The sequence below is a fragment of the Opisthocomus hoazin genome, chromosome 3 (genome assembly GCF_030867145.1).
Source record: "Opisthocomus hoazin isolate bOpiHoa1 chromosome 3, bOpiHoa1.hap1, whole genome shotgun sequence".
Taxonomy (NCBI): Eukaryota; Metazoa; Chordata; class Aves; order Opisthocomiformes; family Opisthocomidae; genus Opisthocomus; species Opisthocomus hoazin.
The window spans coordinates 107,944,254-107,972,053 of record NC_134416.1 but is presented as its reverse complement, the minus strand read 5'-3'; the positions used below and the strand labels follow the sequence as shown (position 1 = coordinate 107,972,053).

General features: G+C 44.0%; 2 protein-coding genes across 3 annotated transcripts in view; one reads left to right on the top strand and one right to left on the bottom strand.

Moving 5' to 3' along the window:
* The window catches only part of LOC142360907 (uncharacterized), a 29,798-nt gene extending 13,608 nt beyond the window's left edge, over positions 1–16,190 (top strand). The window contains exon 6 of one of the 2 annotated variants that reach the window (XM_075417194.1): positions 15,897–16,190. In XM_075417194.1, the coding sequence (XP_075273309.1) occupies positions 15,897–15,999 (103 nt within the window). In that variant the 3' untranslated portion in view covers positions 16,000–16,190. Of the gene's footprint in view, positions 1–954; positions 2,186–15,896 lie in introns of those variants that run through there. The other variant, XM_075417193.1, reaches the window with a different exon arrangement.
* Positions 4,807–27,782, bottom strand: RIPK1 (receptor interacting serine/threonine kinase 1). Its single transcript, XM_075417191.1, has 13 exons — positions 27,704–27,782; positions 26,661–26,803; positions 23,833–24,044; positions 22,018–22,171; positions 21,409–21,546; positions 18,836–19,064; positions 17,602–17,751; positions 16,280–16,356; positions 12,985–13,075; positions 10,163–10,726; positions 8,448–8,519; positions 6,647–6,799; positions 4,807–5,712 (listed from the first exon to the last, which is right to left on the bottom strand). Exons 3-13 carry the CDS (start codon positions 23,982–23,984, stop codon positions 5,426–5,428), a joined length of 2,067 nt encoding a protein of 688 aa, XP_075273306.1. The 5' UTR covers positions 23,985–24,044; positions 26,661–26,803; positions 27,704–27,782; the 3' UTR covers positions 4,807–5,425.
* Between the last annotated feature and the right edge of the window lie 18 nt (positions 27,783–27,800).

The following is a 27,800-nucleotide window of genomic DNA, read 5'->3' as shown; positions in this document are numbered from 1 at the left end:
AAATCAGCTAGTAGAAAATGTTCTTGGCTCAAAGAACATTTCAGACTGATGAAGAAACTAAGACACAGACATGCATCTAAGAACAGATTTCTTTGTGTTTGCCTGTATTTTTCTTACGCTGGCAAAGGATAGGTGTGTGTCTGTCTGCATACCTTTCATATGTTCATGAATAACTGCATTATAAATCTGAAGTGCCCAAGTGCAGATGTGTTAATGTGAGACAATGTCATAATTTCAAAGTTGAATATGATCTGCATCCTGTAAATCTAAGCAGAGCCTCGGTATAATTTTTATTCTGATTCAGGGCATTTTAGAGTCAGAGACCTGAAATGGCTCCAAACACTCTGGTACAAAAGCAGAAACAGCTTCTCCTTTGGGGAGGGCAAAAGCAACATTCAGAAGATGGTTCTGGACTCGATGACCCACAGAGGTCCCTTCCAACCCCTACCATTCTGTGATTCTTGATATGTTTATGGAAGGGGTTGTATGAACCCCTTTAAGTGACCTCGCTGACCCAGACGTCCCTTCCAGCGCTGCATTTAGTTCTCTTGACGTGAGATGTGTGTGGGGCGTGCAGGAATTGCAACCCATCGCTCAAAATCCAAGCAGTATTACTGGTCTGTTAAGGCAATTACCGTAGATTTTTGTCTCAAGCAGCTCTCCTCAAGCGTCTCTTTGAGCTCTATAAGCCTTAATGCTTATTATCTGATCACATCTTCGTTCTGGCAGAAGTTAGCATCTGCCCCAAAGAGATGAGGAAACCGTGCTAAAGAGAAAGGAAGTGACCTACTTAGAGTTGTAGAGGAGGAGCAGGAGAGGCAACCCAGCGTAAATCAGGAGTCCGGTCTCCTTTGCGTCACTCGTAGGCAGTGCTGCCTCCAGCACAAAGACAGCCTCTAGCCTCCCACCCTGGACGCTGTTCTGATCCCAGCCTCCCCCTTCCATTCCCCCCAGGGGCCGTAGGAAGGACAGAATGCGGTGCCGTGCTTTCCCAGCTGCCGTTCTGCGGGGAGGAACGAACAAGCATCAGACTCCCGACGCTCACTGGTGTGCTGGGGGGCAAGCGGGCACGACGCGAGGAGCACTCCCTGCGCTCTGCAGAGACTCGGATGAGGAAGGGGTGGAAAAAAATGCTCAGAGGGCACTAGGATCCAGGGAAGAAAGCCCTCCCAAGTGCTAGTTAGCTCTGGTGTGGCCCTGCTTGTACTGGGTGATCCTTCCTACTTTGTATCACTGTAGCTCCCTCTCACCACCTACAAGGCTGGACGTATGTCAGAGACTCGGAGACTCTTACTCTATTTTCCACATCCCTCCAAAGCTGAGAGAAGGCTTTCATTTGCTGTAGTATGATGATGAAAAATCTATCAGCAAAAAGTGACGTAGTTGACTTGAAGCTGCTTGATCAGCCAAGTTCTCAAGTATTGCTTCTCCTTGGAAACTGGCCTCTGAGGAAGAGGATCTGTATGTTGCCATCTCAGTTAGAAGTTGGCATATCAGATCCTTGCAACAGTGTCCTCTCGGAGTTTTTCATTCAGCATTATTAATTGGTACTATTTAGCAATTATTTTGGAAGCAATAAAAATTCCCCAAAATTCCTAGCTGCTTGTATGCTGTTAATGGGGACACAGTAATAAAATTAACCAAATAAATTGCTCATAATTACATGGACTCTAATCTTCTCTGCATTTAAGAATGTCAGCACAGATCGACTGCTGTGTAACAATGATTGTAGTTACAAGGTGGAGGCTGTACTTCAATCATAGAATTGTAGGTTGGAAAAGACCTCTAAGATCGAGTCCAACTGTCCACCCAAAACCACCATTCCTACTAAACCATATCCTGAAGTGCCACATCTACACATTTTTTAAACATCTCTAGAGATGGTGACTCCACCACCTCCTTGGGCAGCCTGCTCCAACGCCTGGCTGCTCCTTCTGTGAAGAAATTTTTCCTAATATCTAATAATTTCCTAATATCTAATCAATGGTACTTGATCATTTGCTGTTCAAGAGTGTTCTAGCTTTGCCTCTGCAGAAAAAGCTCCTAGACTTGTTTCCCAGAGTACAGGAGAAAGCAAAAACAAGTGATTCCAAGGAACACAAGAATTCTAGGTAGGGAACTCTTTAATAGTGCTTTCTGTGAGCAGAACTCAACTAGCAATAAAACCATGATCTGAAGCCTCAAAGCTCTTACTCTCTTAAAATGGGAAAACGTAATATCCTTGGGGATAAGTGGATGAGTTCACGTGCTGTATAGGTTCTTCAAGGACAGACCACGAGAAGGTCTGCTGCTGCGACCCACAGCCTTTTTCTGCCTGGCTTGCACCTCACCCATCTTATGAAAAAACCCTGTAAGGTGGCTGCATTGCTGCCACCTCTGTCCCTGAGGCTGACAGCTTGCCAGTTGGATGTAAAATTACTGTTCTGTCCTTTCTCTTCTGTTTTTTGCCATGAAGGGTATCTGATCTGTGCCATAATATATCTCTCTCCTTCTTCCTTGCTCCCATTATTTTCCTGCATTTTTGAGCTGTCGTGATGGGTTGTTTTTCAAAAATCAACTCCATCCTTGATTTTTTTTTTTTTTTTTTTTTTTTGGTGGGGCTGGTAAGTGAAATCAGCAACCCAGTAAATTAATACTAGCTGACCTCTCTCTGTCATACTTAACGTTTCTGTAAATTTTTAGCTTAGAGGAAAGCACTAACTCTTTTCTTTGGATCTGTGGTACACCATTCTCTTTTACATTTCACCTAGTTAACCTGGCTTTGAGACCTACAGCTTTGCTTTTGACTGTATCCATCTTAAGAAACAAGACCAGTCTTAATTAAAAGCTATCAAGAGGATCCACAGACTCCCTAGGTAGTTTATTCCAGTAGTTAATCATCCTTACTATTAAATATGTATTCTAATTCTGGCATGCCTGGCTGCAGCCTCCAGGCATTGGGTCCTGTGATGTGGTTTCCCACAATGTGCTAAAGAGCTTGTAGTATTCTGTGTTTTCTGCACGGGATGCCGAATCAATCTTCTCTGTGATTGAGTTCTGTAAGCAGTGTACTGAAAGAGATTGTCTCTGGCTTTTGGTTCTGTGGTTGTTTTCCATACTGCCCACAATGTCACCTGAACCACGAGCAGTAGTCTACAATTGGACTTGACAACACCGAAGCAAAAATTACCCTCATCCCCTGCATCCCGCTGGTTTAGGACTGCCCGATGCCTAAGTCTGGTTCTGAGATGCTTCGTGTTTGTGCTCTACAGCTTTGTTGTTGTTTCAGAACGTAAGGTCCAGGCTTGCTTTGTCTGATAAAGAGAAAACGAAGCGTTTGGTGTATGCCCATTAAATGATCACGATTCATTCTGTGTACCAAATAAGGATCTTATGAAGGGGAAAATAACATGTTGTGTAAAGACTGTAGGCCTGTGAGACTTAGAAGCAAATGAGGGGTAGGGAATTGATGCAGCAGCACAGCGAAACCAACCTCACTGGAATGTAAATGGACTTTGTAGATCTGTTCAGGAATGTGTTTCATGGAGCACCAGAGCAGCTGGTGGTTGTAACTCTCTGTGGACTGACCCAGAGGAGAAGGCTCTCCTCCCGCCCTGCGTATTTCTCTGCCTGCTTCAAGAAGAATAAATTATTACTTCTGGAAAGCATATGCTCATTATACTAGAGAATGATGTCTTTTATCTGTCCACTATATGCAAGAGTTTATAGAAAATCTAGCATGTCGCTAAGTCAAAACAGTAAGGCGATGCAATAAATTCTGAGAAATCAAAACCATAAATATTCCTGTGGTATATACTGATACACCCCCAGCCAGCCTCACTGAAAAGTACAGGTTTTAGCATATATTAACAATAAGTATGTAAGTGCTCCAGTGTCTGGGTGATGACACACTCTTTGTATTGATTTTTGCTAAACTCTCCACTTTGGGGACGACTTCCACTATTGCCTCGTGCTAAGTACATTTACAGATGACAAATATGTTGGTGCTTGCTATGACTCCAGTTTCATTTTGCTTCTACTAAAATGGTGGCTGCTGTATCAAAGAGCAGAAATTCGTTCTAACTTACACTTTTACTAAATGGCTAGCTTTCTGGACAATAACCAGAAGCTAACAATCACTTGCTGCTTTTTCTACAGCATAAAGAATGACCTGGTCCAAAACATCTGCTGGAAATCTTTGCAGATTTGATGACAGTAGGAGGTATCATCCTTCATAGGAAGAGTCTGGTGTAATTATTCTTAGGGCAGAAAAACTTGCAGCTCGGCAATTCTTCTGTCGTTGATCTTGCACACTGAGATGATGTCAGTACTAGTAAGTCAGAGTGGCAAGGGACGTTCTCGGGCACTGGGATACCATCGCCTACGCTGCAGGGCTGTTCCAGCGTCCCCTGACGCAACTTCAGCGCTGTGAAATAGCCCTTGTATGGTATTTTGGAGATTTAAAGAATGTGCTGTCCCAGCAGCAGGCTGCGGCATGCCGGTTACCCTCAGCACCCAGGAACGTTCCCCGGCACATTTAATTTACTAGTATAAATGTAGCCTAAGAGATTCAGAAACTAGGAATGCCCTGAGCCCCCAAAGTGAGGAGAATGGGTCTTCTGCCATGTGGTAATACTGTACTTTCCCCTTCCCAAAGCTCTCATATTCCCAAGCTTTTACTCTGGGTTGCATAAAGACTGATTTTTTTTTTTTTTCACAATTTCATGAAGCAGATGAGAAACTTCTCATGCAAAAATCTTTTCTACCAAGCAATGTAAAAATCTAATGCAATATTAACCTGTGAAAGAAGAGTATTTTATCAATTACTTGCTTTTTAAGAAAAATTAATTTTTGCTTTTATTCCCACTGCTCTTCTGCATAAGTCCAGGCACACGTATTTAATAAACATTATAAAAAGATGTTAAAACCAGTATCGTATTGACTCAGAGCAATCTGGGATAGTCCCCTTTTGAGTATTGGCACTTCTGGCAAAATTCAAGAGTTGATTTTTGTTTTCTGTCCAAGTTTTTCACGGAGTGAGTCAGTCTTTCACATATTTCGGCAAAGCGATTCAGTAATAATAACATGCCCTTGTCCAGACCTGAACAAGGGTGCCAACACGTTTCAAGACAGAATCTAGAAATTTTGTACAATGCACTCTCCTTGAATTGATATTACGATTGCATTTGGTTGTTATTGTCTTCAGAAAACCATTTTAATCGGAATGAAGATGCTTATTTTCTTTTATCCTCTGGAAGACCAATTATCTTGACATAAACTTTCTGATTTACTGGAGGTATTCACCAAAGCCTGTTTGGCAGAAAAAATGTGTTCCAAAAAGTCTGTGCAAAAAGGAGAGCTCCAGAAATTCTGTTCAGAATTATGACTTGTTATTGGAAGGTCTTCAGGAAAAAATACCCTCGTTTTCCCCCAGTTCTCAGTCAACTTATTCCTCGTTGATTTGCATCAAACTAGTAAGGAGATCCAGTCTTCGGCAGCCAAAGAGGGCTTTGGCAAGCTTTCCAACGGTAGCACCTTTGGAGCCTTCCCTCATGACCCACTTCAGCAGCATCTGGTAAACTTTTTCTTTCAGTCCATCTCGTTCGTAGTCGTGATCGATTTCGTCAATCTCGGGATCAGAGAAGCCCAGCTTACGAGCACAGTGCTTCCACTGCTTAGCCAGCTTCTCTCTCACTAGATTCAGATGTTTCTCGGTCAGGACAGTAGCATTGTCTGCCATCAAGAAAAAGAGTATAAGAAAATGGCATTGTTGCACACTTCTTCTGCTCCTTTCGCTCTCTCTCCCGTCCTCCCCCAACTATTTACTGGCAATATCTGGAGACAGAATTTTAGCGATACAACCAGAAGCGGGTTTCATGGAGGCAGCATTACCCAATGCCAGGACAGAAACTCCCAGTCAGAACACGTTTTCACAGGTCAGTTGCTGGACCTGCTTTTTGATCTGGGGCCATCATAGTTTTGTCACTTAAACCTGCATAATTGAAAAGCTCCTTCCTAGAGTTCTTCTACAGCTGGCTGATGTCTGTATGATGTGTTTTATATTCTGGGACTCTATTAATTTGTTTACTTAGGAATGCACAGGGATAGTTTCATTCAGTATTGATCAACAAAAACAAACTAAACTTCAAAATCTTTCAAGTTCTACCCCAATGAAGCGGCCATGGCACGAAGCCTGTCGGTGTTCAAGAAGCATTTGGACAATAGATACACGGTTTAACTTTCAGGTTTCCTGTGCGGTGTCAGGCGCTGGACTCGATGATCTTTGGGGGTCCCTTCCAACTCAGGATATTCTATGATTTAAACTGTAAGTCAGGTGAGGACCACCAGTCCTAACCTTGCTTCTGCCAATTTGAGTGTTGTTATTCCTCTTGTTCTTGACACACATACATCTATACTTGTATCTGGGGTCTCACAAGAGGTCATGAAACTACAGGGTAAGTGAGATATGTGGTTTTACAGAACAGTATTAGCACAAACCCTTACTTGTTTTATACACTCTTAAGTATATAGTAGAAGAGGACCCAAACAGTTATTTTTCAGGTATCGGAGGGAGAAAGCTGTACTGCTTTCGTACATTCCAACCCAAATGATTCTCAGATAAATATATGGGGAGAACACATCAAAACTAGGGAGGTATTTCTCTTACCAAATATACCCATTGCTTCATAATGCATATAAGTTGCTTGTGTAGCAGCTGGAGAAGTGCTGATGTGTTGATTGTGCTCATCAATCTTCATGTGATTGTGGGATCCAATTTGAATTCCAGAACTGTTACTTATGTTGTACTTGATTGAATCTTCTGTATAAGGAATTCAATACAATTTCATAAACAACAAAATGGTTCAAGAATGTTAAGAAGTAACATAAGGAGGAGGTAAAGAGGAAGAAGGTTCTGCCAATCGGGGAAGTGGTTAAATGTTTTTATTGCATTTAATGTAGAAATGGCCATTTACTGGCAACTGTCAGCATATTTTCATTATGCAGTGTGACATAAATGTACTTTAGTGGAAGCCCATCCTATTCTATTCCACGACAAAGTACCATAACTAAGCCTTACATGCTGGTAGTTACTCGACTGTAAATAGTGTTCCCTGTGCATTAGGAATCTATAGCTGCAGCCTCGCTTTTTGGTGGCTAATAGCTTCAGGAGCTCAGTTTTTACTTGCAAGCGCTTTTTGTTTAAATCTTAAAGCCTTACTTCTGCCTCTCAGCTTTACTTTTCATACACTTAATTTCAGGTTTACACTTATGACTTAAGTTCTGTGAGACTCCAGAAAATAATTTCTAGTTGCTCATAAGGTTTCTGTACTCCATCTTATACTATGCTGTCTTGATGTCATCTCTGTTTTGCAATGTATTTCATCCCTGCTATCTAGAAGTATATTCTGCAGTTGTATCTATTTTCACAGTGAATCAGTACATGCTACTTGCTCAGTGTTAGTTTCAATGTTTTTCTTTTTTTTTTCCTTTTTTTAAAAATTTTTATTTTTTCCCTTGTTCTGTACTTTTTGTTCTAAGAAAAGACTAGAAGGTTTTCTGAGATACTTTACCAAAAAAACCCTACTACTTTATTTTAAAGCCTGAATCCCCAGCAGTAAGTTGCCAGGAAATATGTTCATATTTTTAGCTAGAAAATGAAGAAATCTTACATGTTTGCTATTTTCTTATCTGGTAAGAAAATGAAATTAGCACAAGATACGAAAACATGTACAAATGCTTTGTCAGTATTAAAAGTTACTGTGCCTATAAATCGCCTTCCCCAAGCCTCGACGCTCTGCTTGCTTGTCACATTTGGGTCACCTTCCAAAGGCACCAAGGGGCGTACAGTCAAGAAGACAGAAACTTGCTGTTTCAAGTTTTCTTTGCACATGGAAACCACTTACAAACTGGACAAGCCTTGAAAGGGTTAATTAAAGAGTTCAGGGTGCCCCAAGCAACACAGCTTGAAAGGGGCATAACAACTCCTGAAGGACAGGAACGTAATTTCAGGAGTTTAAGTCAGCTGAACTGTAGAGACCTGTGCCCCACGGAAGGCTGGTCAGCACGAAGCCTGCAGCTAGGGATTTATATTAAAAATCCAGAGCAAGAAAGGACAGGTGTCCCAAATGCTTCAGGAGTTGGGCAGTCGCAGCAAGTTGATGCTTAACCTAAGAAAGTGACCGGTTTAGGCGTACAGGAGATCTTGCAATGCCTTCGTGGTTTTTAAAAGCTCTTTTATGTGAAAGATGATGTTGTCCTTGATCCACCAAATACACATTTAATGGTGTGCACAGGTCCTGATAGGGATAGGAATTAGTTTACATACTGGTACTGATAACTTTAGCTGTCATTAGGGGTATTAATCAGTAACATACATTATTTCAAGATCCTGAGGTTTTTCGCTCCTGATCAGGACGCAATGCACAGCCTGCTGGCTGCCAGGACAGCTGGAAGGCTACAGCACTTACCTGCACTTAGTCTGGATGCACCAGAACAATACGCAAAAGTTCCCCTTGTGAAAGAAGCGGAATCCTTGTTACCTAAACAAAGGGAGAAAACAAAAAAATGCCAGCAGCATTATGTAAATAGAAAAGCAAATGTACTTAAAAATGACGGCTGTATTTGTAACAGTGTGAGTACACAGTTTGTGCTCTTAAATACTGTCCTGTTCTGCTTTAACCAAAACCAGGACAAATACAAAGAGATGAGCAGCTTTTTAATTAACAGGATTGTACTCCTTGAATAACTCTGGTTAAAGCAATGACCTTACCGTGTTTTGCTCGGTGACTGTTAGCCTTAACCATCGTGGGATCCCACCGAGGGCAGTGGGTGTCCACGTGGGCGTACGAATACCTGGCCAGCAGACAGCAGTGCGGGATCCCAGCGCGCCGCGTTAGGGACTGAGCCGCCTCCTAGCAGGCACTCGGACTGGAAAATGCCAAGCTCCCAGGTGTGCCCTCACTGCTGAGTCTGACCGCGGTTTCTCCTAGCAGGCTGCTTGGGACCGGCTCTAGCAGAGGCACGGGACACCACTGTGTCTTCTGCTGGTGGCAGTAATGCCTGGCAGGGATGTAACCTCCTGCCCAGGGCAGTGATCTTCTGCAGCTCTTCTGCACCTCGGTCTGCTATCCGGCACACTACTGCACGCAGCCTCCCTATAACAAGTGTCTTCTTTTCTTCTTTCAAACCAAAGATTTTACTTCATTAGTGATGTCAACAGGTCTAATCCCTGCCTTCTGACATGACAGCTCTCAGACTGACTTCAGGAAATAAACTCATATGAACAACTAATCACAGCCTCTGCATAAATAATTTAACAGAATAACACCTTTGGGGCATTCTGCCTGTAAACAGCTAGGCATCCTTGATTTCCTTGTGAGGCGATCTGGAAAAGAACGCCACACTAAAAATATCCAGTATTTAGCAGGGCCAGGCTAACATATCTCATGCTGTCTCTAGTTCCTAAAGTTACATCTTGCAGGCCTCTAGGTATCATTTATTTACACTTTTTGCCAGTGCTCAGTGTTCTCCTCCTTGTCTCCATACCCTTCTACTCCACAGCTCACTAGCAAATGCCGACAGAAGCTCCCCGTTAGCACCAGGCAGAGCTCTCTGTAGAAGGTGGTTAGGAGCCTTCCCTCCTTGTTGGCCCCCTGAGCTCGGGAGTCTCTTCCCTTGCTGCAAATCGAGCCAAAAATACCCACCTATTTTCTAAAATGCTACAAATGCCATTTCTGCACAAGCACAACCTATGGTATGAACGTTACATTTTTGAGAGGCAGAAGTTCTCCTTTGCTTTCCTAGAATGATTGGTAGCAGCTCTTGGTTTTGGGAGCTGCTGTAGCAGTGTCTGCTGTTGCTTGGCTGGTAGCTGAAGAGTTAAGCATTGGGTCTGATGCTCCTCTATTACACTGGTGCTTTAGAAATAGTTCCCTTGAAATTAACAGCCTGAAATCTGTGAAAGCAGCATAATGAAGTCGAAGCTAGAGTGTTTTCACCCCCTCAAGTAACTTCAAGTAAACAAAGAGAACTTTGTGAAATAAATTCACTTTTGCTCTATCACAGATCAACTGTGATGGGTAAGCAGGCGGTTGTTACATAAACTACGAAACACACTTGACCACTTCATTTTGAGAGAAGTGGGTTTTCAGAAACATAGGTGTTGGGAGAGGAGGAATCTCACCTGTATCTGTGTCTCCGTTCTTTGGATACCAGTTTGCGTTGGTATGCGACTGCAGGTGTGCGCCAGATTCAGGCACAGGAGGTTTACTTAGGCTAAAGGTACCGGCTGAACCCAATCCATAGAGACCCTCTGTGCTGCCCGCTGGAAGACTGCTAGGGTTTGGCCCGTAAAAACTATCAATGTTTCCCCGTTTCGGCGTTGTTGCAGCTGCCTGTGGCCAAAAATATGGATTAGTGTTTGATCCCGTTTTTTCAGCTCTTGGATACAGTTCACTCCGTTGAGGAGCAGGAGATGGCTTTTCAAATGGATCGTAGGAAACTCTTCGTCTCCTTTCTTCCTCTCTCATTTCAGGGGTGTACACTACAGGTGGAACTGCTTTATCCATCCGGCTCCCAAACACATGGTAGTTGTATTCATGCTGAAGTTTTCTTTCTAGAATATCAGCAGCAGTAAATGAGGTCTCGCAGCTCTCAACAGGCTGGTTCTGAGGCGAGGCAGCAAACAGGGCTTCGTCAGCCTGACTGGTGATGGGACCTTGAGAGCTGTGTAGAGAATTAGGCTGATCTGAAAGGGAGGAAAATGAAATATTTGAAATGCATCCAAATGCAAGTATGCTACTTGTTGTGATGACACTAGAATCTACTAATCTACCTTTAATATTATAGCAATATACAAAGGGTGAAAATACAACGTTACTTCCAGCATAAGCTGTGTGTTATTTTATAGAATGCCTTTACTGAGACGTATTACAGATTTTTATCTAGGAAGTACAGGCTTGTTTAAGGTATCAGTGTCAAAAACTCACTCAATTGGTGTCAGAATTCACTGCATACTCTGCTTATACTGACATCAAGTTCTCAACTGCTGAAACAAACAGTTCCTGGAGGCTTTTGCAGGGTCTGATGGACTAGGGTGTCTCCACTGGCACTAACTGGAGTTTAATCAGTGCAAAATTGGGAGTGTAAAAGGATGAAAAATAACACCACTGTGACAGGTGTTACTTCATACAGCACAAATAATTTGTCATTGAAGTCATGTTTGCAAATAATTAGGTAAAATATCCCGTCTGGGTGTTTTGTGATGAATCCTTTTTGTCTAGTTCATTCTTCATAGTCCCAAAGAACACATTTTTACAGGTAACGCCTACCAGATAAAATAGTCTGTGCCATTTACATCCTTCAAACTACTTCTCTCTATCACGGGAAGCTCTGCTTCAGTCTTCAATTGGGCCGAGTTATGATCTGGATCATGCGCCAGCGTTCCAAGACTAAGAAGAATGTAAAAATCTGCTTATTACTACTTGTTCTTGTGTTTTTAAGGGCAGGACTACAGATGCTTTCTGAAAGTTCTGAAAGCTTCATACTTGTCTGGAAAACACTGTACACTGCCTAAAGCAAGGGACTCTTACAGACTACTGTACAGTCGGAATAAAGTGTGCGTTAGCTCAGATAATGCCAGTGAACTGGGTGGGGTTTTTTCTTTTTTTCCCCCCAAATTACATGAATTCAGTCCATATTAGGCAGGACCAAAACTAGTTCCTTTTGACGGCTGTATATCAGTACGCCTTCAGTCTGACTCGCTCTACTGCTTTTGTCACCACTGCTAGAGGAGGAGTGGGAGGAATAAGCTAATACAGAAACAACGGCATCAAGTGACAGCTATTCGCAATTCATTATTAGCATAAACTATATGGCATCCGTTCTCCAGGGCAAGCTTGAGACGTGGGAACAGATCCTGTGGGACATCTCTTACTACCACTGTCTGAGTAACACCTATTGACTGGAGGGAAAAAAAATGACTTTGACAGGCTGTCAAGTTAGTATCCTTCTGCAGTGAGATTCCCAATAAAGCCTTTCGTACTTAAAACACCAGAGCACCTGTAATCTGCTGCAGCCTTCTGCGATTATTTCTGCTAGGGAAATGTAACTATACTCATGTAAAAATACAGCAGTGGGGCTGCTCTGCTACGTCCATCAGTTCTACTGAAGAGCAGTTACGGCAAAGCTAGCTTTGGGGAAGATTTATTGGTTGCGTGTTACAGTTTAATATTATTCATTTAATAATGTCTTTCAAATGGTGTGAGCTGACTTAGCAGGATTTTATTTCTACTGAATTTGATGTTGCTTGTGAATCAGTGCTGCAAATACGATCCTATATCCTTTGCCATTAAGAAACTCGGGTAAAAGAATTCCAGATACATTAATACAAAACTCTAACTCTATCATCATGTATTGTCGAGACGGCTCTACAAAACCACGGAACGTGCAACTCATCCAAGATTTGATAGAAAATAATGAGAGAAAGGAGAGAAAAATAATCTATTAGTGCTCCTCAGATTCCACAGAGAGCAAGATCATAAACAAAGGAATATGTCATAATTATGTGTCCTGCTCGTATTCAGAGCGTTCACAGGAAAGGCCGGAGTGGGGAAAAAGGAAAGTCTCCTTGAAATTCAAGCCTACAGACCAAGCAGTTGGTATGACTAAAGGGATGGGAAGAAACATCAAATATGAAAAGTAATTATCAAAGTGACCATTGAAAAGTCTAATGTTAAACAAAATTTTCAGCATGGAGAGGAAAGCAGAAGAGTGTAAAGTGAAATGGGTTTATACTGTAGATTGTGGAAAATTCAGAACAGTAAGTACGACTTTTGGGAGCCTGGGAGCAAACTTAGTCTTTTCAGTGACTACAGTTCTTTCTGAAGTGCTGAATAATTGGCTCTCTTCATAACCCTTTAATAGTAAGATTACTGACTTTGTATGTGTACACAACTTATCTTTGGCATAATATACAGAATACTGATGTGCTAGTAAGTGACTTACCTCCTTGACCATTACTGGGATCTTCTGCCACAGCGTCCATTTGAAGGGATTGCATCCTATCCAGCAGTTCACTTGACTCAGGCCATTCTTTCTGCGCGTCAGAAAGAGCAAAGGATCAAGTTATAGGCAAAAAGCTTAACCAAAGGGAGTACCTGAAGAATAGGAAGCAGCACAGCTTCACAGTGAAGTGACCTAGAGGAACAGACTCCATGAATCTGTGGGAAGAGATCCCATACTCTTACTGAGAGCACAGCCCGACAGAAAATACCCGTTGCTTTGCTACAGATAGGCAAAACCTTTTCTTCAGTGAAGGGAGGAAGGCCTGCAATGCAACTGCAGTATATAATACAACACCCTTGCCTCCACGAGGATGAGCTTAATCCAGACAGAGTGCGTTTGGATTGTCTGTCTTGCATTTAACAGCTAGACTTTCTGCAGGCAATCTCAGTGAGAGGGTGCTGCTGAGGGAAAGGCAGCAAACGTTGCATCCTGGTTTGTGGATCTGTATTTAGTAAGTACGTTCATCAGCTGGGAAGAGGTGAGGGAGATGATTTACACTCAGGTATGGTCACATTGACTTTTATGAAGAGTATGAGGAACGAGGAGCTCGGAGCAAATCTTCAGAAAGATGCAGTGCAATTTCCCTTCCGTAAACCCTCGTTCTCACTTCACTAGAGTGAAGGCAAAATCCACTCCTGTTCTGTGCTTTTCATGTTCCCATCCACTATTCAGACTTCACTGGAAGTCAGAAATTTTTTTAGCTGGAAAAATTTTCTCAATTTCCTCCAGTGCTTCTTACTCATAAAATAATTTCTAAAAGTAGTTGTTTTGGTTTTTGTTTTTTTTTTTTTTTAATTAAACCCAAGAAGTACTTTTACAGATTAAAAATCAACAACTGCTGTCTCTTCCCCCAAAATTTCCTTCCTTCCAAAAGCAAAAGATGACACTCTAAAGTGCACTACAGCCTTAGGCCCTTAGTTTTCACTTGAGTAACCGAACTGCTTGAGCAGGCGGGCTGGACCAGATGATATCCAGAGATCCCTTCCAGCCTCAACCATTCTGCGGTCCTTTTAGTTAGGAGGCTGGGGACTCTGCTTCCACAGCTGCTGGGAGCTGGGCGAGGGTGGGGAGGAAGGAAGGCTGTGCCCAAACCCTCTACCTCCTGTTGCTACTGAAGCTGTACTAGCAGTTCACCACACCGACTTGCCTTGGATGCTGCATTCGTAGTCTGTACCCAGTCCAAATGGATGCTTTCCTTCCTGAGGAAGTAAGAGACTCGTGGCCCGTTTTCTAAACAGGCCTTTGGTCCCCATGATTCGAGAGGCAGATTTGCAGGGAGCTAACGTGGATAGTATGATTGGCCATGATCCTGATTTGGGGCCGCTATCATCAATTAGCTGCATATACTTCACACTGTGAGTTAGCTTGGTCAAACCGATCTAGGAAACCCGTTTCATTTTGCAAAACTCTCTTGCTTTTTTGAACAGTCACTGGTGCTTCATAAACATCACGTGTTCCCTAAGCCAGAAACTTTCATTTCCACAATTTTAGACTTGGCGACAGAAGGAAGCGCTTTAAAGGAAACTGCAAATGAATGGTTTCACAAAGGAATTTGTTTTTCTTAATGAAAACAACTGGGTATGTACTTTTCTGAACCTCACTTCACTGCAAAGATTAAACCCCTCATGCCAAGAGTTCTCACCAATAGCTGTCAGTACTAGTGAAGTGAGTAAACTGATAAAATCTGTGACAAAAAGATTCCATAATCAGCTCAATTGTTCAATAAGTTCTCATTCTCTTATTTGCAATCAGGAAAACATATTTTTTTATCATAGTTTATAAACCTACAGCCAGAAAACTACGAGAAACTGACTTGGACACTCAGGAAAAACATCTGATGTCAAATTTTCCCTGTTGTTATTGCTGAGGTATAGCTTCCTGGTCTCAAGCAGGCTGGGACTTATTAGACACTGCCTGAATGCAGGGCAAAAATTACCACAAATTTACAGAGGTTTTTTTTAAACTTACTCTAAATCAGATTCTGCTGCTGTTGAATCTCTATGATTTCATGAGTGAGGCAATGCATATATGAGGAGCTTTTGCAAAGTATTATCATAGAATCAGAGTGTCACTCTTGTGGAAATAGACTTTGGGGGACCTCAGGCCCACCTCCTGCTCAAAACAGGGTCACTTATGGGATCGGATTTGGTAGCTCAGAGCTTCGTGCAGTTGAGTGTTGAAAACCTCCAGTGATGGTGACTGGACAACCTCCTTAGGCAGCCTGCTCCACTGCTCGGCTGTCCTCATGGGGAAAAATGGTTTTTTTTTCTCTTCCAACCAGTTTGTTTCAGTTTACATCCTCTGTCTCTTGCCCTCCTACTATGCGCTGCTGTGAAAAGCTTGGCTTTATCTCGATAAACTCCTCATAGGTAGGGGCAGGCTGCTATTTATGTCCCCCCAAAAGCCACTGCATGTCTAGGCTGAAATAGCCCTGGTCCCTCAGCCCTGTCTCACCTGGCAGGACTAGTGAGCGCTGAGCAGGTCTGCTCGATCTGCTGCCTGGGACGCTGCTGGCCCAGCCTGGGACGCTGCTGGCCCAGCCCGGGACGCTGCTGGCCTTCCTGGCTGCCAGGGAGGCTGTGGCTGGTGCCCAGGTCGCTGCTCACCACCACCCTGAGGTCCTTCTCGGCGGCGCTGCTCCCCGGCCAGGCAGCCCCCAGCCAGCACTGAAGCCAGGGGCTGTTCCAGGTGCAGCACGTTGCATTTGTCCTTTCCGAATTTCCCAAGGTTTCTGTCACCCCATTCCTCTAGCCTGCAGCTGGCAGCCTTGCCCTTGTGACTGGACTGACTGGTTGTCCTGGTGTGGTGTCACCTGCACACCTAACGAGAGTATGCTCTATCACTTCTCTCAGGGCACTGATAGAGGAGCAGATGAGGAAAGGTCCCAGTGCAGCAGACCCCTGCACTACCACAGTTACTGGCCTCCAGGTGAGGCAGGACCCATCATGCCTCTGAGACTCATCATCCGACCTGCTTTCATCTGCCCATCGAGACCGTAACGTGCAAACTTGGATATAAGAATATTTTGGGGGACGGTGCTGAAAATATTCCTAAAGTTGAGGTAAAGGCCACGCACTGCTCTCCCCTCACTCACAAATCCAGCCATTTTATCACAGAAGGAAATCACGTCGCTCAAGCGTGATCGGGCTCAAAGTGGCAGAATCTGGCCGTAACTGGGGTTGGGGAGAGGGGATGTGGGGAACTGACACCTTGAAATGCTTAGAAAGTTACTCACTTTTAACTCCTTCAGATCATCTTCAATATTTGCTCCTAGATTTGTATAGTAAAATGGCTTGTATCTTTGACTAATTTCTGCAAAAAGAGAAGAACTAAGTGAAAGTGGTTTCCAACGGAAAGTGATTTATACTGTTAACAGTTTTGATGGATAAGGATTGAATAAAGACCTGTAGGAAGTCAGAAACAGGAAAATTATACATACATTTGGAATCTGTTCACATCACTCATTCAGCGTTAATACAGTAACAAGAACAGGATGATTTCTAGGCATTTTTGGGTTTTATTGCTTTTTAGAGTGAAAGCTCTCTGTCCATGATCTGTGGCTGACAGCACCTTTCCTTGACTTGACAAAAGATTGCTTGTCACATTTTAAAAAATGAGATAAACTGAATTGCATTCAGCTATGTGATAAACAACTGCCCTGTCTCTGCTAAAGGTAGAATTACTGGGACAATCTACTAACACGGTAAATATCAGTATTTTGCATATGGGGAAGTTTGAAACTAAGACCCAGTGCAGGCATCAAGTCACCCCATTAGCAGTAGATTATGCAGGTTAAATCTGGAAACAGTAGATGGGTTCCTCCTGGTATGCACGTTTCCTCTCAGTATTTAAGTACATGCCTGTTGTGCACAAAGCTCTTGGTGCCCCTGTCTAAATCCAAACTTCCATTTCCTGTTACGTGTAGGGGATTTTTTTTTGTGGGTTGGGTTTTCTTTTTTGCTTGTTGTTTTTCTTGCTTGTTGGTTGTTTTGGGTTTTTTTTGGCACTACGTACTGAGGCAGGAAGAAGAGACAAGAGGAGATAAAGAATTTTGACTTCTTTGCTGAATGCTCTTAGTCTCCTTCCCAGATCATTCAGTCAAGACTTCTACTGCCTGCAAGTGCTCTGGAATCTGGCCATGCAGAAAGATGATTAGCTAGCCAGAGGCTGTTGCACTGCTCATGGAAGGCTAAGCTGGGACAGCTTTTGAAGCTAGTTTCCATAGGGTGTTTCCTCAGCCATACCCAAGATATGCTGTGTACCTCGATGCTAGCTTTTCTGTGAGTGTCAGCAGGAAGATTACACCATGCTGAAGACAAATCATCCGCAGGTATAAACTGTCTTAGCTCCATCAACTCACTGGTATTTCTCAAATCTGTAAATGTGGGACCAGATACCATTTCTAGTCACGGAGCATGCTTTACTGGGCATGTGAATTGGTATTTCTGTTTCCAAAGCAAAAATTTGTATTTTAAGAGGAAAACACCCAACCTTGTTTTGCTGCATTACAACTATTGATGGACACGTGACAAAAAGAATCCCAAGGCAATGCCTTACCTGCAAAGGTTGGCCGTTTCTCCGTCTCTTGCTCCCAGCACTGCTTCATTAAGTCAATAATTTCCACTGGACATTTATCCGTGATCTCCTTTATGTCTGGTCTGCTGCCATTCATGATGCCAAAGCAAATCTGGGCTTCATTTATACCATCTGAAAAATAAAATTTCCTGTTGGATCCTGATCACGGGTTTTGCTACCTTTCTGTAGGTAAAACAAATAGTGAAGCAGCTCCCTGTGTGTTTGTGGATATGTAAAAGAAGACTTCAAAGACAGGTATCTGATTTACAGCTACGAATCTCTCACATCAGTGAATCTGAACCCACTGCCCTAACTTCCACAGATTAGAAATACATTTTAAGATTAATGGATTGACTTTTATATGTAACACATGCCCAGTATGGGTAAGGGTGACAGATCTAGCTCCCTAGAACCTGAATCTATTATACTCTGCACTGGGTATGAATACAAAGATGGCCACAGAGGCAATGTTTAGCCACATAGTTGGCAAGAAATCTATTCAGAATGACAGACGTGTTACTCTGGTGTTCCACAGCCTGCTCCTATTGCTCTACACGAGCACGTTGCTGCACGTTGAGAAATTAGCACCGCACAGCTGCGAAGTACCCGGCTGGGTGCCCATTCCCGTTATAAAGCAAAACCACATGTAACTAGCCCAGCTCAGGAAACTGTGTACATCAAAGTTTCCAGCCTGGCCTGCCCAAGGTTTGTCTAACTCCTGCCACTGAGTGCAGGTCTGTGCTCCCACCACGTGGATGTGAACAGATCGGGCTCACGCCCGCGTTTCAGCTCAGATGTTCTCGCCCATGCCTAGAAGTTAGGAATGATGCAACCAATGCCTCTTACTGGCCCTGAGGTGCCGAACAGGCACTATTCTTGTGCACAGGCGATTTAATCTACTAATTTTAATTCTATAACTTTAAATACTAAGCACAGGAAGTTCCGTCTGAACATGAGGAAGAACTTCTTCCCTCTGAGGGTGACGGAGCACTGGCCCAGGCTGCCCAGGGAGGCTGTGGAGTCTCCTTCTCTGGAGATATTCAAGACCCACCTGGACAAGGTCCTCTGCAGCCTGCTGTAGGTGACCCTGCTTCGGCAGGAGGGTTGGACTGGGTGACCCACAGAGGTCCCTTCCAACCCCTACTATTCTGTGATTCTGTAATACTTAACATTTGTAACTTAATTTTGTGATAGCGTCCTTTTGGAAGTAACTTACGTTCGTAGGGCTCTTTGTTAGCAAAAATTGCCCAGATCACGATGCCGAAGCTGTAAACATCGGATTTCTCCACAGGTTTAACGTTAAGACAGCGTAAATGCTCGGGGGCCATGTAGAAAAGCGTCCCAGCGTTGTTCTGGCAAGCGCTGTTGATTTGCTTCTGTCGGACAGTCTCTTCTTGGGTCAGCCGACTCCAGTTCTTAAAGGAGGCAACGCCGAGATCTGCAATCTGAAAACCGAGACGCGTCAGAGCTAGTGCTGTGGTGAAGAGCAGAGAAACAAGTATTTCATGCAGTGCTCAATTTTATAACAAATAGCTGGTAATACTTATCTAAAAATGAAGCACTGCAAAAAATGCAACTACAAGAAAAGAAAACAAACTCTTTGCTATTTTGTGGGGTCTTTTTTCGCCTATCACTGCCAACTGGGAACCATTAGACTAAGCCTTCATTATTAACTTAACCCCACTTGGAACAATCGCACAACGTAAGGAAAAAATAAGTTTGTTTTTGCTCATATTGACAGTCACTTTCAAGATCTGCTTGCAGTGCTTGTGGCAGAACAGAAGATCCATATGAGAAGAAGCTAAGATTCAAATCCAGAAGTAACTGATGAGGCGGGTGGGTACCCCTCCTCCCTCACTGCCATTTCCATTTAGATTCCATTTAACTTCCTTAGGTCCTCCTACAGAAAGGTGGAGGAACAGGATCTAAAATGATGTGATGTGTATGGCAGAGAGACATGGAAAAGGACAGCATGGAATAAGTTAAAGCAGGGATAGCTGGGTGCTGTGCGCTTGACAAGGTGACATTACCGAAGCCTTAGGGTGCAGTTTTACAACCAAGCTAATGGCGGATGGTGAAGAAAGAAATTCCCCCTGTCCTTTCCCTGCAGCCTTCTGTTATGTGCTCCCTCTGCTCCTGCTGTCCCAGCACTGGCTCTGGGAAGACCTCGAATGGCTTTTGCCAGACCAAGTGTTCCCCAACAGAAGGGCAGCGCCGCCAACAAGGCAAACTGCGATCTGCTGGTTTGGCTTCCTACAAGAGGGCAGGGTGGTCAGGTTAGCACCAGTGCTAACACCAGGGGACAGGAGGTCAGCAGGAGAGGAACCAGTGGCAGCAAACAGGACTGCCTCTCTCGGCCACAGGCAGCTGTCATACTGAGCTGCACAACCCAGTCACTCCAGATGAAACTGAGGTGACACCTTGCCTCACTTCTAGTTTGCTTTGCTTTTCTCTCTTGTTGCCTCTAACCAGCTTATTGTTCCTCTTCACTTTCTGAAAGTTTGGGATAAATTTTGAGGCGATGCGTTTGGAGGAAGGGGAAAATGTACATGACGTCCTGCTGAGGAAGCAGGAGTCCAAGTTCATGTCTCCAAATCCTCCTCCAGAAAGGAGGTCTAATGTGCTAGAGGAAGATACAGCATAAATCTTCCTACATTTGCTGTTTGCTAGAACGACTACTTCCCTTTAGAAATATTGGCAATGTGAGACACATTCAAGCAGATAAATAATACTGCTGCCTTAAATGATACTTTTGATCAAGCTGCTTAAGGAAGTCTGATCTGATTCGATATTTGATCCTGGGTTCCAGTTCAGTTTGTTATGCAGTGTGATGATGGCCTAGTTTGGTCCTGTCCATACAAGCAAATTGAACCCCCCCTCCCAATCCAATTTACATTTAAGGCAGATCGTGATGAGTTTTTCTACTTTTGGCTAAAATATGGTTTATAACTCTTATCTGCAAGCTGCTCATACTGCTCTAGGACTTGCTACTATATTAACCTTGTCAAACCACTTCTCACTAATACATGCGTGAGAAATACCAAATAACAGCTCTCTTCATAGGAATTTATTCTGTAGTTTCATACTGTAATGGGGTGATTATTTCAGGAACTCACCTTGACCACAGACAGGACATACGATGAGGACTGCTGCAAATTCTACTCAGGTTTATTCAGCAGTAGGATCTGTACCTATGTATCTTGATCCAAAAGCCCACTAAAGTTAATAGAAGGGCTTTGGAACAGGCTTATAAATCATTCTTTGAAGCAGTTTCCTGATGATTTTTTTTTGTAGCTGCTGGCTGTCATTTAAAAATGATGACTAAGGGAAAAAAAGAGGGAGACAAAAGAGGAAAAGATAATAGACAAAACAAGGAAAGGAGAAAAAAAAGGGGGAGGTAAAGGCAGGAGGATAAATCACAGCAATGAAAGACAGACATGATCCATAAGACATTTAATTTTGCTTCAATCTCTGCACGTTAAGGTTTGTTTTTTCTTTCTAGCTGTTTTGTTATTTGTAGTTGATTCATTCTCAACAATATTATTCATTTTTTTAATACCCTTAGTGATATTTTTTTCCACGGATGGGGGGAAGATTATACAAATCTCAGGCTCACAGGTTATATAGGCCACTATACCACTTCAGTGACCCACTGCTAACACTCTCTTAGCCATAGCTCGGTAGAGTACAAAGGAGGTGATCTGCCCATCGGGAATACTAACCAATGCAGCTGAACTGGGTTCTTCAACCCCAACCATCAGCTTTCTCCGTTCACATTCTAACAAGTACCTTAATGTGGAAGTCTGTGTCCACAAGGATGTTTTCTGGTTTTAGGTCTTTGTGTACGAAGCCTTGCTCATGCAGATAAAGCATTCCTTCTGTGATCTCCAGCACAAAACGCCCTTTCACTGACAAGGGCAGTGAGAGCTAAAATAAAGAACAGAAGTACCATCTATTAAAAAAATGCTACTACAACCATCAAATTAAAAAGCAGTCTTTAAAAAAGTCTCTCTCTCAGTCACAAGAGTACCTCCGCTCAAGCCAGGGTAAAAAAGAACCAAGGTCCTTCTTGCATCTAAATTTTGGCATTGAAGTAATTCTAGAGTGACTCCATATTTACAAAAGCGTTGTTCTTTTGCAAATTCTCCACGTATCTCTACAAACACTCCTATAACTCTGGACCTATAACTGTGGTCTGCGCCTCTGTGATGAGCAGGAAAGCCACAGCTGTCCCCTGCTGTCTCCAGAGAAGTCGGGGCTGCCACTGACTCCTTAATACAGAAGGGAGAACGAGAAACTAAAGGCTTCATTCTTCGGAGACAGCAGTAACATCGTGCCCCTTTCAAGCAGCTTATCGACCCTATGGAGTGGCAAGGGGTGAAGCAATTCACTGCTCACTTTCTGTAGCACTTTCATCATGTTCCCCCGGTCCACATACTCCATCACAAGTGAGTAGTTTCCGTCTTCCAAAATTATACCTAGTAGTTTTACCACGCGGTCATGCTGCAGTCTGCGCATAATCCTGCCTTCTTCGAGGAGGGAAGCGTTGTATCTGTAAAACAGAAATTACACTGAACTCAGGTGCCAGGCTAGAAAGAACAGAGGGATGAAAATGCTGATGATTCATAACGAAAATGATGGCCAAAAATGTCAACATCCCTAGAGCCACTGTAAGATGAACCGTACCTTCAGCTGGTTTTGAACTGATACAGCTTTGTTCATGCCAGGTTATCTTCTCTAAGTCTTAAATGCCTTGCACAGAGACTGTCTGCTCAGCCTGATTTTAAGGCCTGCCTTTCCGAAAGTGCAGAAGCATTCTTTTTGTATGGGCACTGCTGGCTGAGTACGTCCCAATCCCTGAACTGGGGCAGGACCAGGGCAAGGCTGAAAGAGCCTTCAGACAAGGAGGACCAAGACATACTCCACCACCTCTTGTACAGGAAACTATATAGGTCTCTTTCCCAGTGGGCTGGTATTCATGTCCACGTTCAGAATGGATCTACTACAGGGGATCCACCCACATACTGGGTGGTGGTAACATTTACTAATCATTACTGGTTGAGGATGAATTCAAAGCCTAACTCTTTACCTGGGCCTCAGTACAACCCATCAATAGTCACAGGTACACAGCTAGGAGCTCACCAAGGGTGTTAAAGAAGGATAGTACCCATGATATTAAATAGTCTTCTTTTTACTGTTGCTCCTGTTCTAGTCACTGGGCAAAAGGATGTAAGATAATCTTGAGACTAAGTTGCTTGCTAATGCTTTTCTACCCTGTGACTTAGAAGGAAACTGCTTTCTCCCCCTGTGTTCCTCTAGTACCAGAGAAGGGAGTGGCTGTTTTGTTTGCACTAGGCTCAGCTGTAAATCTGCTTAAGACTTTTGGTTTAGGACTTTAAGGAATAACAAACTTACAAGCCCGTGTAGTGAGAAAGTAAAAACGCAAACCCAAAAATAAACCAGGCAGGCTCATCCATTTAAACTGTGTTCATCCCAAACTGTCCGTGCAGTTTGCAAACTACCAGAATCTCTTAATTTACCTTCCACTGGCAAAATAAAAACTCAGTTAATTTATTCATTATAACCCAAACTAGAAGAACATGGGGTTTTGTCTCTCTCTAGTGGATGACTCGTGGGAGAGTTTCAGGATAGCTATGGCTCTGAGGGAGCAGAGCTGCAATGTGACCTGAATCTGCTGAAATCCACAGCTAATCCAGTCCTTGAACTGAACAGGGCTTGGTTCCCTCTGCTTTTTCTCAAGGGAGAGAGGGTTACATTCTTGGTATCATACACGTGGGGTTGGAGTCCTGTTGTGGTAGCTCAGGTGTATTTAGTTCCTAGTGGACCTCTGTGGTTGGACAACTGTATTGAAAATTGATCTGCAAGCTTGAAAATATAATGTGCCCACTGAGTTCCTGCATTTCCTTAAGCACACAGAGCCTTTTCTTAACAATTCACAGCAGCGCTCACTTTGCCACCGGAAACAGGAACTCACTGGAACAACGAGTTAAAACTAAAAATCTTGGCTCATGAGGGAAAAAAGGAAAATTTGCAGGACAGCTGCTAGTATTATCTTACTTTCCCCACATACAGTATCTCCAGAACCCAAAGATATGAAATTATTACACTTTATTTAGATTTATCCCCATTGAGTTTAGAGAATTCCTTAGACTAACTGAAAGACAAAAATCAGAACGAAGACCTGTAACTTACTCAGTGCGCTGAGGTCCTGTATACACTTTTTTTAATACTACATATCCATGTGTCTTGTGGAAGCATAAAGAAATTGTTCCAAATCCTCCAGCATCTAATTGTTTTTTTTCAAGCAAATCCTCGGTGTTCATGTGGATGTCTTCCAGAGACATGTTTGCGGTCTTTGTGGCTTAGCAATTAAAACAAAATCAAGTACCCTTGTATTTCTGGACCTGCAGCATAAAGGAGGAAAAAGAAGTGTCATTATCAAGCATTTAGCTGTTCCCCTAAATAGGCACCTGTGTAAGGAGTGGGACGCAAGCGTATACTCTCGTGACCCTTATGAATAAAGGGCCACAGTTTGAAACCAAAGATGCTGTGGTTCTCACAGGATCAGGCCTAAAGATCACAACGATTTAATCTGTCAATCCATTACAGTTACATTAAGATGATGTAAAGCCATTTTGTCACCTGAAGATCTCAAAGTGCTGTTAATGAATAGTTTTTATCCACACAATATGCAGCAGATTGGTACTGTCCCTACACTTCACACACGCAAAAACTGAAACCCAGAAAAATCCAGGGCCACGGTCCCAAAAGCAGGTAGTGCCTAACGATTCTGACAGGTATCTCATTTCCTCAACTGCCTGAACGTGGCCTTCTGTAACTCTCAGCTACCTTTTGGGTATCTTTGCCAGGCCAGCTCTAAAAAGTTGGTTTGAAGCTTCAAACAAACAAACAAAAGGTTTCTCTGGAGGGTGAAACAAAGAACCCAGCTTCTGCAGGAAACTTCCTGTCTCAGCTGTCCGAATTTAAGGAGACAAGTGCTAGGAAGGACTGTGGTGGGGATATAAGGCAACTTCTCCCCCACCTCTCGAAAAGAAGAGGAACAAAGGAATTGTGAAGGTTTGCAGCAACCCCTAAGCGCACCAAGAGAAAAAGAGACCCAGGGGAGCCTACGACACGGGTAGATAAGTAAATCCCAGCGAATGCCAGAATAATTTTAAGCCTTTGATAAAGCTGTTGCTCTCTCTTGCCCAAGGTGTCTCGCAGGAGGTAAAACCTTACAAGAAGGCTGGACAGCCGGTGCCTTCGGCACACACCAGCAAGCTGCGTTGCGAGCACAGGTACAAGCCAACAGCTCTGGTTTGTAACTCGCTGAACCTTTACGTTAAGCACTTTACACCAGGTAAGGAAAGAGTTTGCTGAGCAAAGACACAGTCCAAGAGACTAGCAGGGCCGTTCAGTTTCCATACCTCTTGGCTGCTCACAACACGGACCAGAGCTGGGAGAAAGACACCCTTTCAAAGTGTCACTATCAGCAACGTTCTTAGCTCATTTGGGTAATTAAAAGCTCTAAAGAGTGTAGCAAAGGGATTCCCAAATTTTTCAGACCAAGAAGTGACTGCTAACTCCTGTAAACTACTGAGAACCTGTGTCATCAATTCTCTAATTGAAAAGACTGCTCAATGTTGTTATCACCATCAGCTGCAGCCTAATTAGCACAGCCTCCTTCTGGAACCTGGGAAGTATGGAGGTTGTGAAAGCAGGTCTCTGAGGAAAGAGAGATGTTTATATGCAGATTTGGAAATTGTCTGGTCAGTTCAAGACTGACAAGCCAAAACAGGGAAGAGTAAACTTTAAATAAAAAAAAAAGGTTATGCCTGTGGAAGAAAGCAAGCAAGAGCTTCCTCTTCCAAGCACATATATATCCTCTCTGCATCTGGAGCAGCGTGCTCTCTTCAGAGTCTTCTACTTTGGCTTCCCCAACTTGAGGAAGACGTTGTTTTGCTGGAGTGCCAGCCTGCATTGTGAGCACAGGACTGAGGATACAGCCGCGTTCACTTAGTAAGAAGGTAAGCCTAATAATTGCTAGGGGACAGGAGATTGTTGTTGTGGTTTGTTTGGGGTTTTTTTTATATTCCTTTACAGTTAATCAAATAGCTGAGTCACAAATGACTCCTAGTGGTGCCAAGAATACTCACTGCTGCTCTCACAGGTGAGCTTTTGTCTCCCTGGAAGTTTCTGGGGATGGTTCTTCGGCTTTCTTGCGGTGGTGCTACTGACTGTTGTGCAGGTGGGGTGGGTGTCACAGGTACAAAGGCCTGCATTCAGTTGTGAGACTCTAACGTGGCATGAACTAGCATCTTGCTTCTTTACCTCGGGTCTCCCTTTCAAAAACTGGTTCAAAAGTCACATATCTATGGTAACTTTTCCACACCAACAGTAATTATGCATCTAGGTAGTAGTTAATCTGGTGAGAATTGCACGTGCTCTTCTTGTGAATGCAAATTAGATGAGTATTTTTGAGTGCTGAATCTCTAAATTGGCACTGTTAATACTACTGATAGTTTGCAGTTAATGCTACTGATAGCTTGGGGCTGCCACTCAATACCAAATAACCTGATGAAAACCAGCCCTGCCTCAAACTGCAACAATACAGGACCTTGTTCGTATTCACACTGGTAATGCCTGGTAGGAACAGGTAGCGTGTAATCACCGTAACCAGAAGGCTTGGAAATTCAGAAGAAGTAAAAACTTCTGAAATCGTAAGATATCTGCTGAAGTGAGCTGGGTAACACCCCACAGAGGGAATTTTCTTATGAGACGGGAGGGAACCCTCTTCCTTGGGCATGCTCTACTATTAGGATGCGACTACTTTTTGTTAAGTTATTAAATAGTGAGGTACTCCTGAGTAAAAGCTCGCTGATCTTAAGACTTATTTTGTTCTAAAGATTTTTTCTGTAGGACAGATATCGCAGGAAAGCAATCTCTAGCTAGTCTTTGTTTTTAAGCAAAGACTACTTATTTTGGTGTATTATTTAACATGAGGTATTGGCTGATGTTACCTGGAAGTGTCAGATGATAAAGAAACCAAGGAGGGAAGCTCAAAGGCTCAAGTTCATCCCAGGCTTACTGCTTTTTATTGAGACAGGTGGTGATTCAGGTCTATCCTCAGCACTCGGGATACACCACGGCATACATTACGTACCTGTGGTTGGGAGAAAAGAAATTCTGTAGTTTGGTTTAGCCTAACTTGCAGAAGCTACGCGTGCTTCTAGGGGTTAATTTGTGTTCCGTGAGGTAGCCCGCATCTGTATACTTGAAAAACTATACTATAAAGCAATTTTTTTTACGATACTATTCTGAGCATCTGTATTTGGGTGGGTTCAATTTAACAAGTGCCAAGATGTATTACGAAAACTTTCAACACTGGTTGCTAGAAGAGGGGGATTTTGCCCAATAATATGTTTTAGTTTTCTTTAGGGAGGGATAAAAACGTAACAAGCGGCTTTGCGGTGTTTTTAACACCACGTTCTGCCCTCGAACCCCACAAACTCCCAGGAGCCGTGACCCGGTCACCGGGTCCCCTCGGGCCTGACGGCCATCGGGCAGCGGCTGGCTCTGTCCTAGCGATTCGCCACCGCTCGGACGCAGCCCTCGCGTAGCCGGCACGGGGTTACGGCTGGTCCCGCAGCCATCGCCGCCGCTTCCCTCCAGCGATGCTCCTCGGAGGGGTTACGCGGTGCGACCGCAGGCAGCGAGCGGGGGGCTCAGCGACCGGCCGGGCGCGGAGGGGGACAACACCCGGGAGCCCGCGCTGGTAACGGGGAACAGGGGACAGATGGCAGGGTCCCGGCGGCTGGCGGTCAAAACGCGAGGAAGACGTTCCACAAGCGGCGGGTGCTCCTCGGCCCCACCGCTCCCGCCTGAGCCCTCCCCGGCCGCGCTCGGCCCCGCAGCCCGGCCGGGCCGCGGGCTCTCCCCGGCCTAGTTCCTCGCCGCCCGACCTCCTCCCCGCCCCTGCCGCCGGCTTCCAGCCGCCGCTGCCCGCCAAGGCTCCCCGCGGAGGCGGGATTCCCCGCAGCCCCCGGGGCCCGCCGTCCCTTACCGCGTCCGCGGCCCGCTCCCCTCCGTCCTGCCGCCTCGCTCGGAGGCCCGGGCGGCGGCCCCGGCCCGGCCCGCCCCGCCGCGCCTGCTCGGAAGCG

Bases quoted from the DNA above. Each gene is read 5' to 3' on its own strand.
- RIPK1 (XM_075417191.1), bottom strand. From the start codon at position 23,984: ATGTCTCTGGAAGACATCCACATGAACACCGAGGATTTGCTTGAAAAA. The intron at 10,727-12,984 runs GTAAGTCACTTA...CCTCCCTTTCAG, and splicing joins TCCCAGTAATGGTCAAGGAG to ATCAGCCTAATTCTCTACAC. The intron at 6,800-8,447 runs GTAAGTGCTGTA...TTCCTTATACAG, and splicing joins TGCATCCAGACTAAGTGCAG to AAGATTCAATCAAGTACAAC.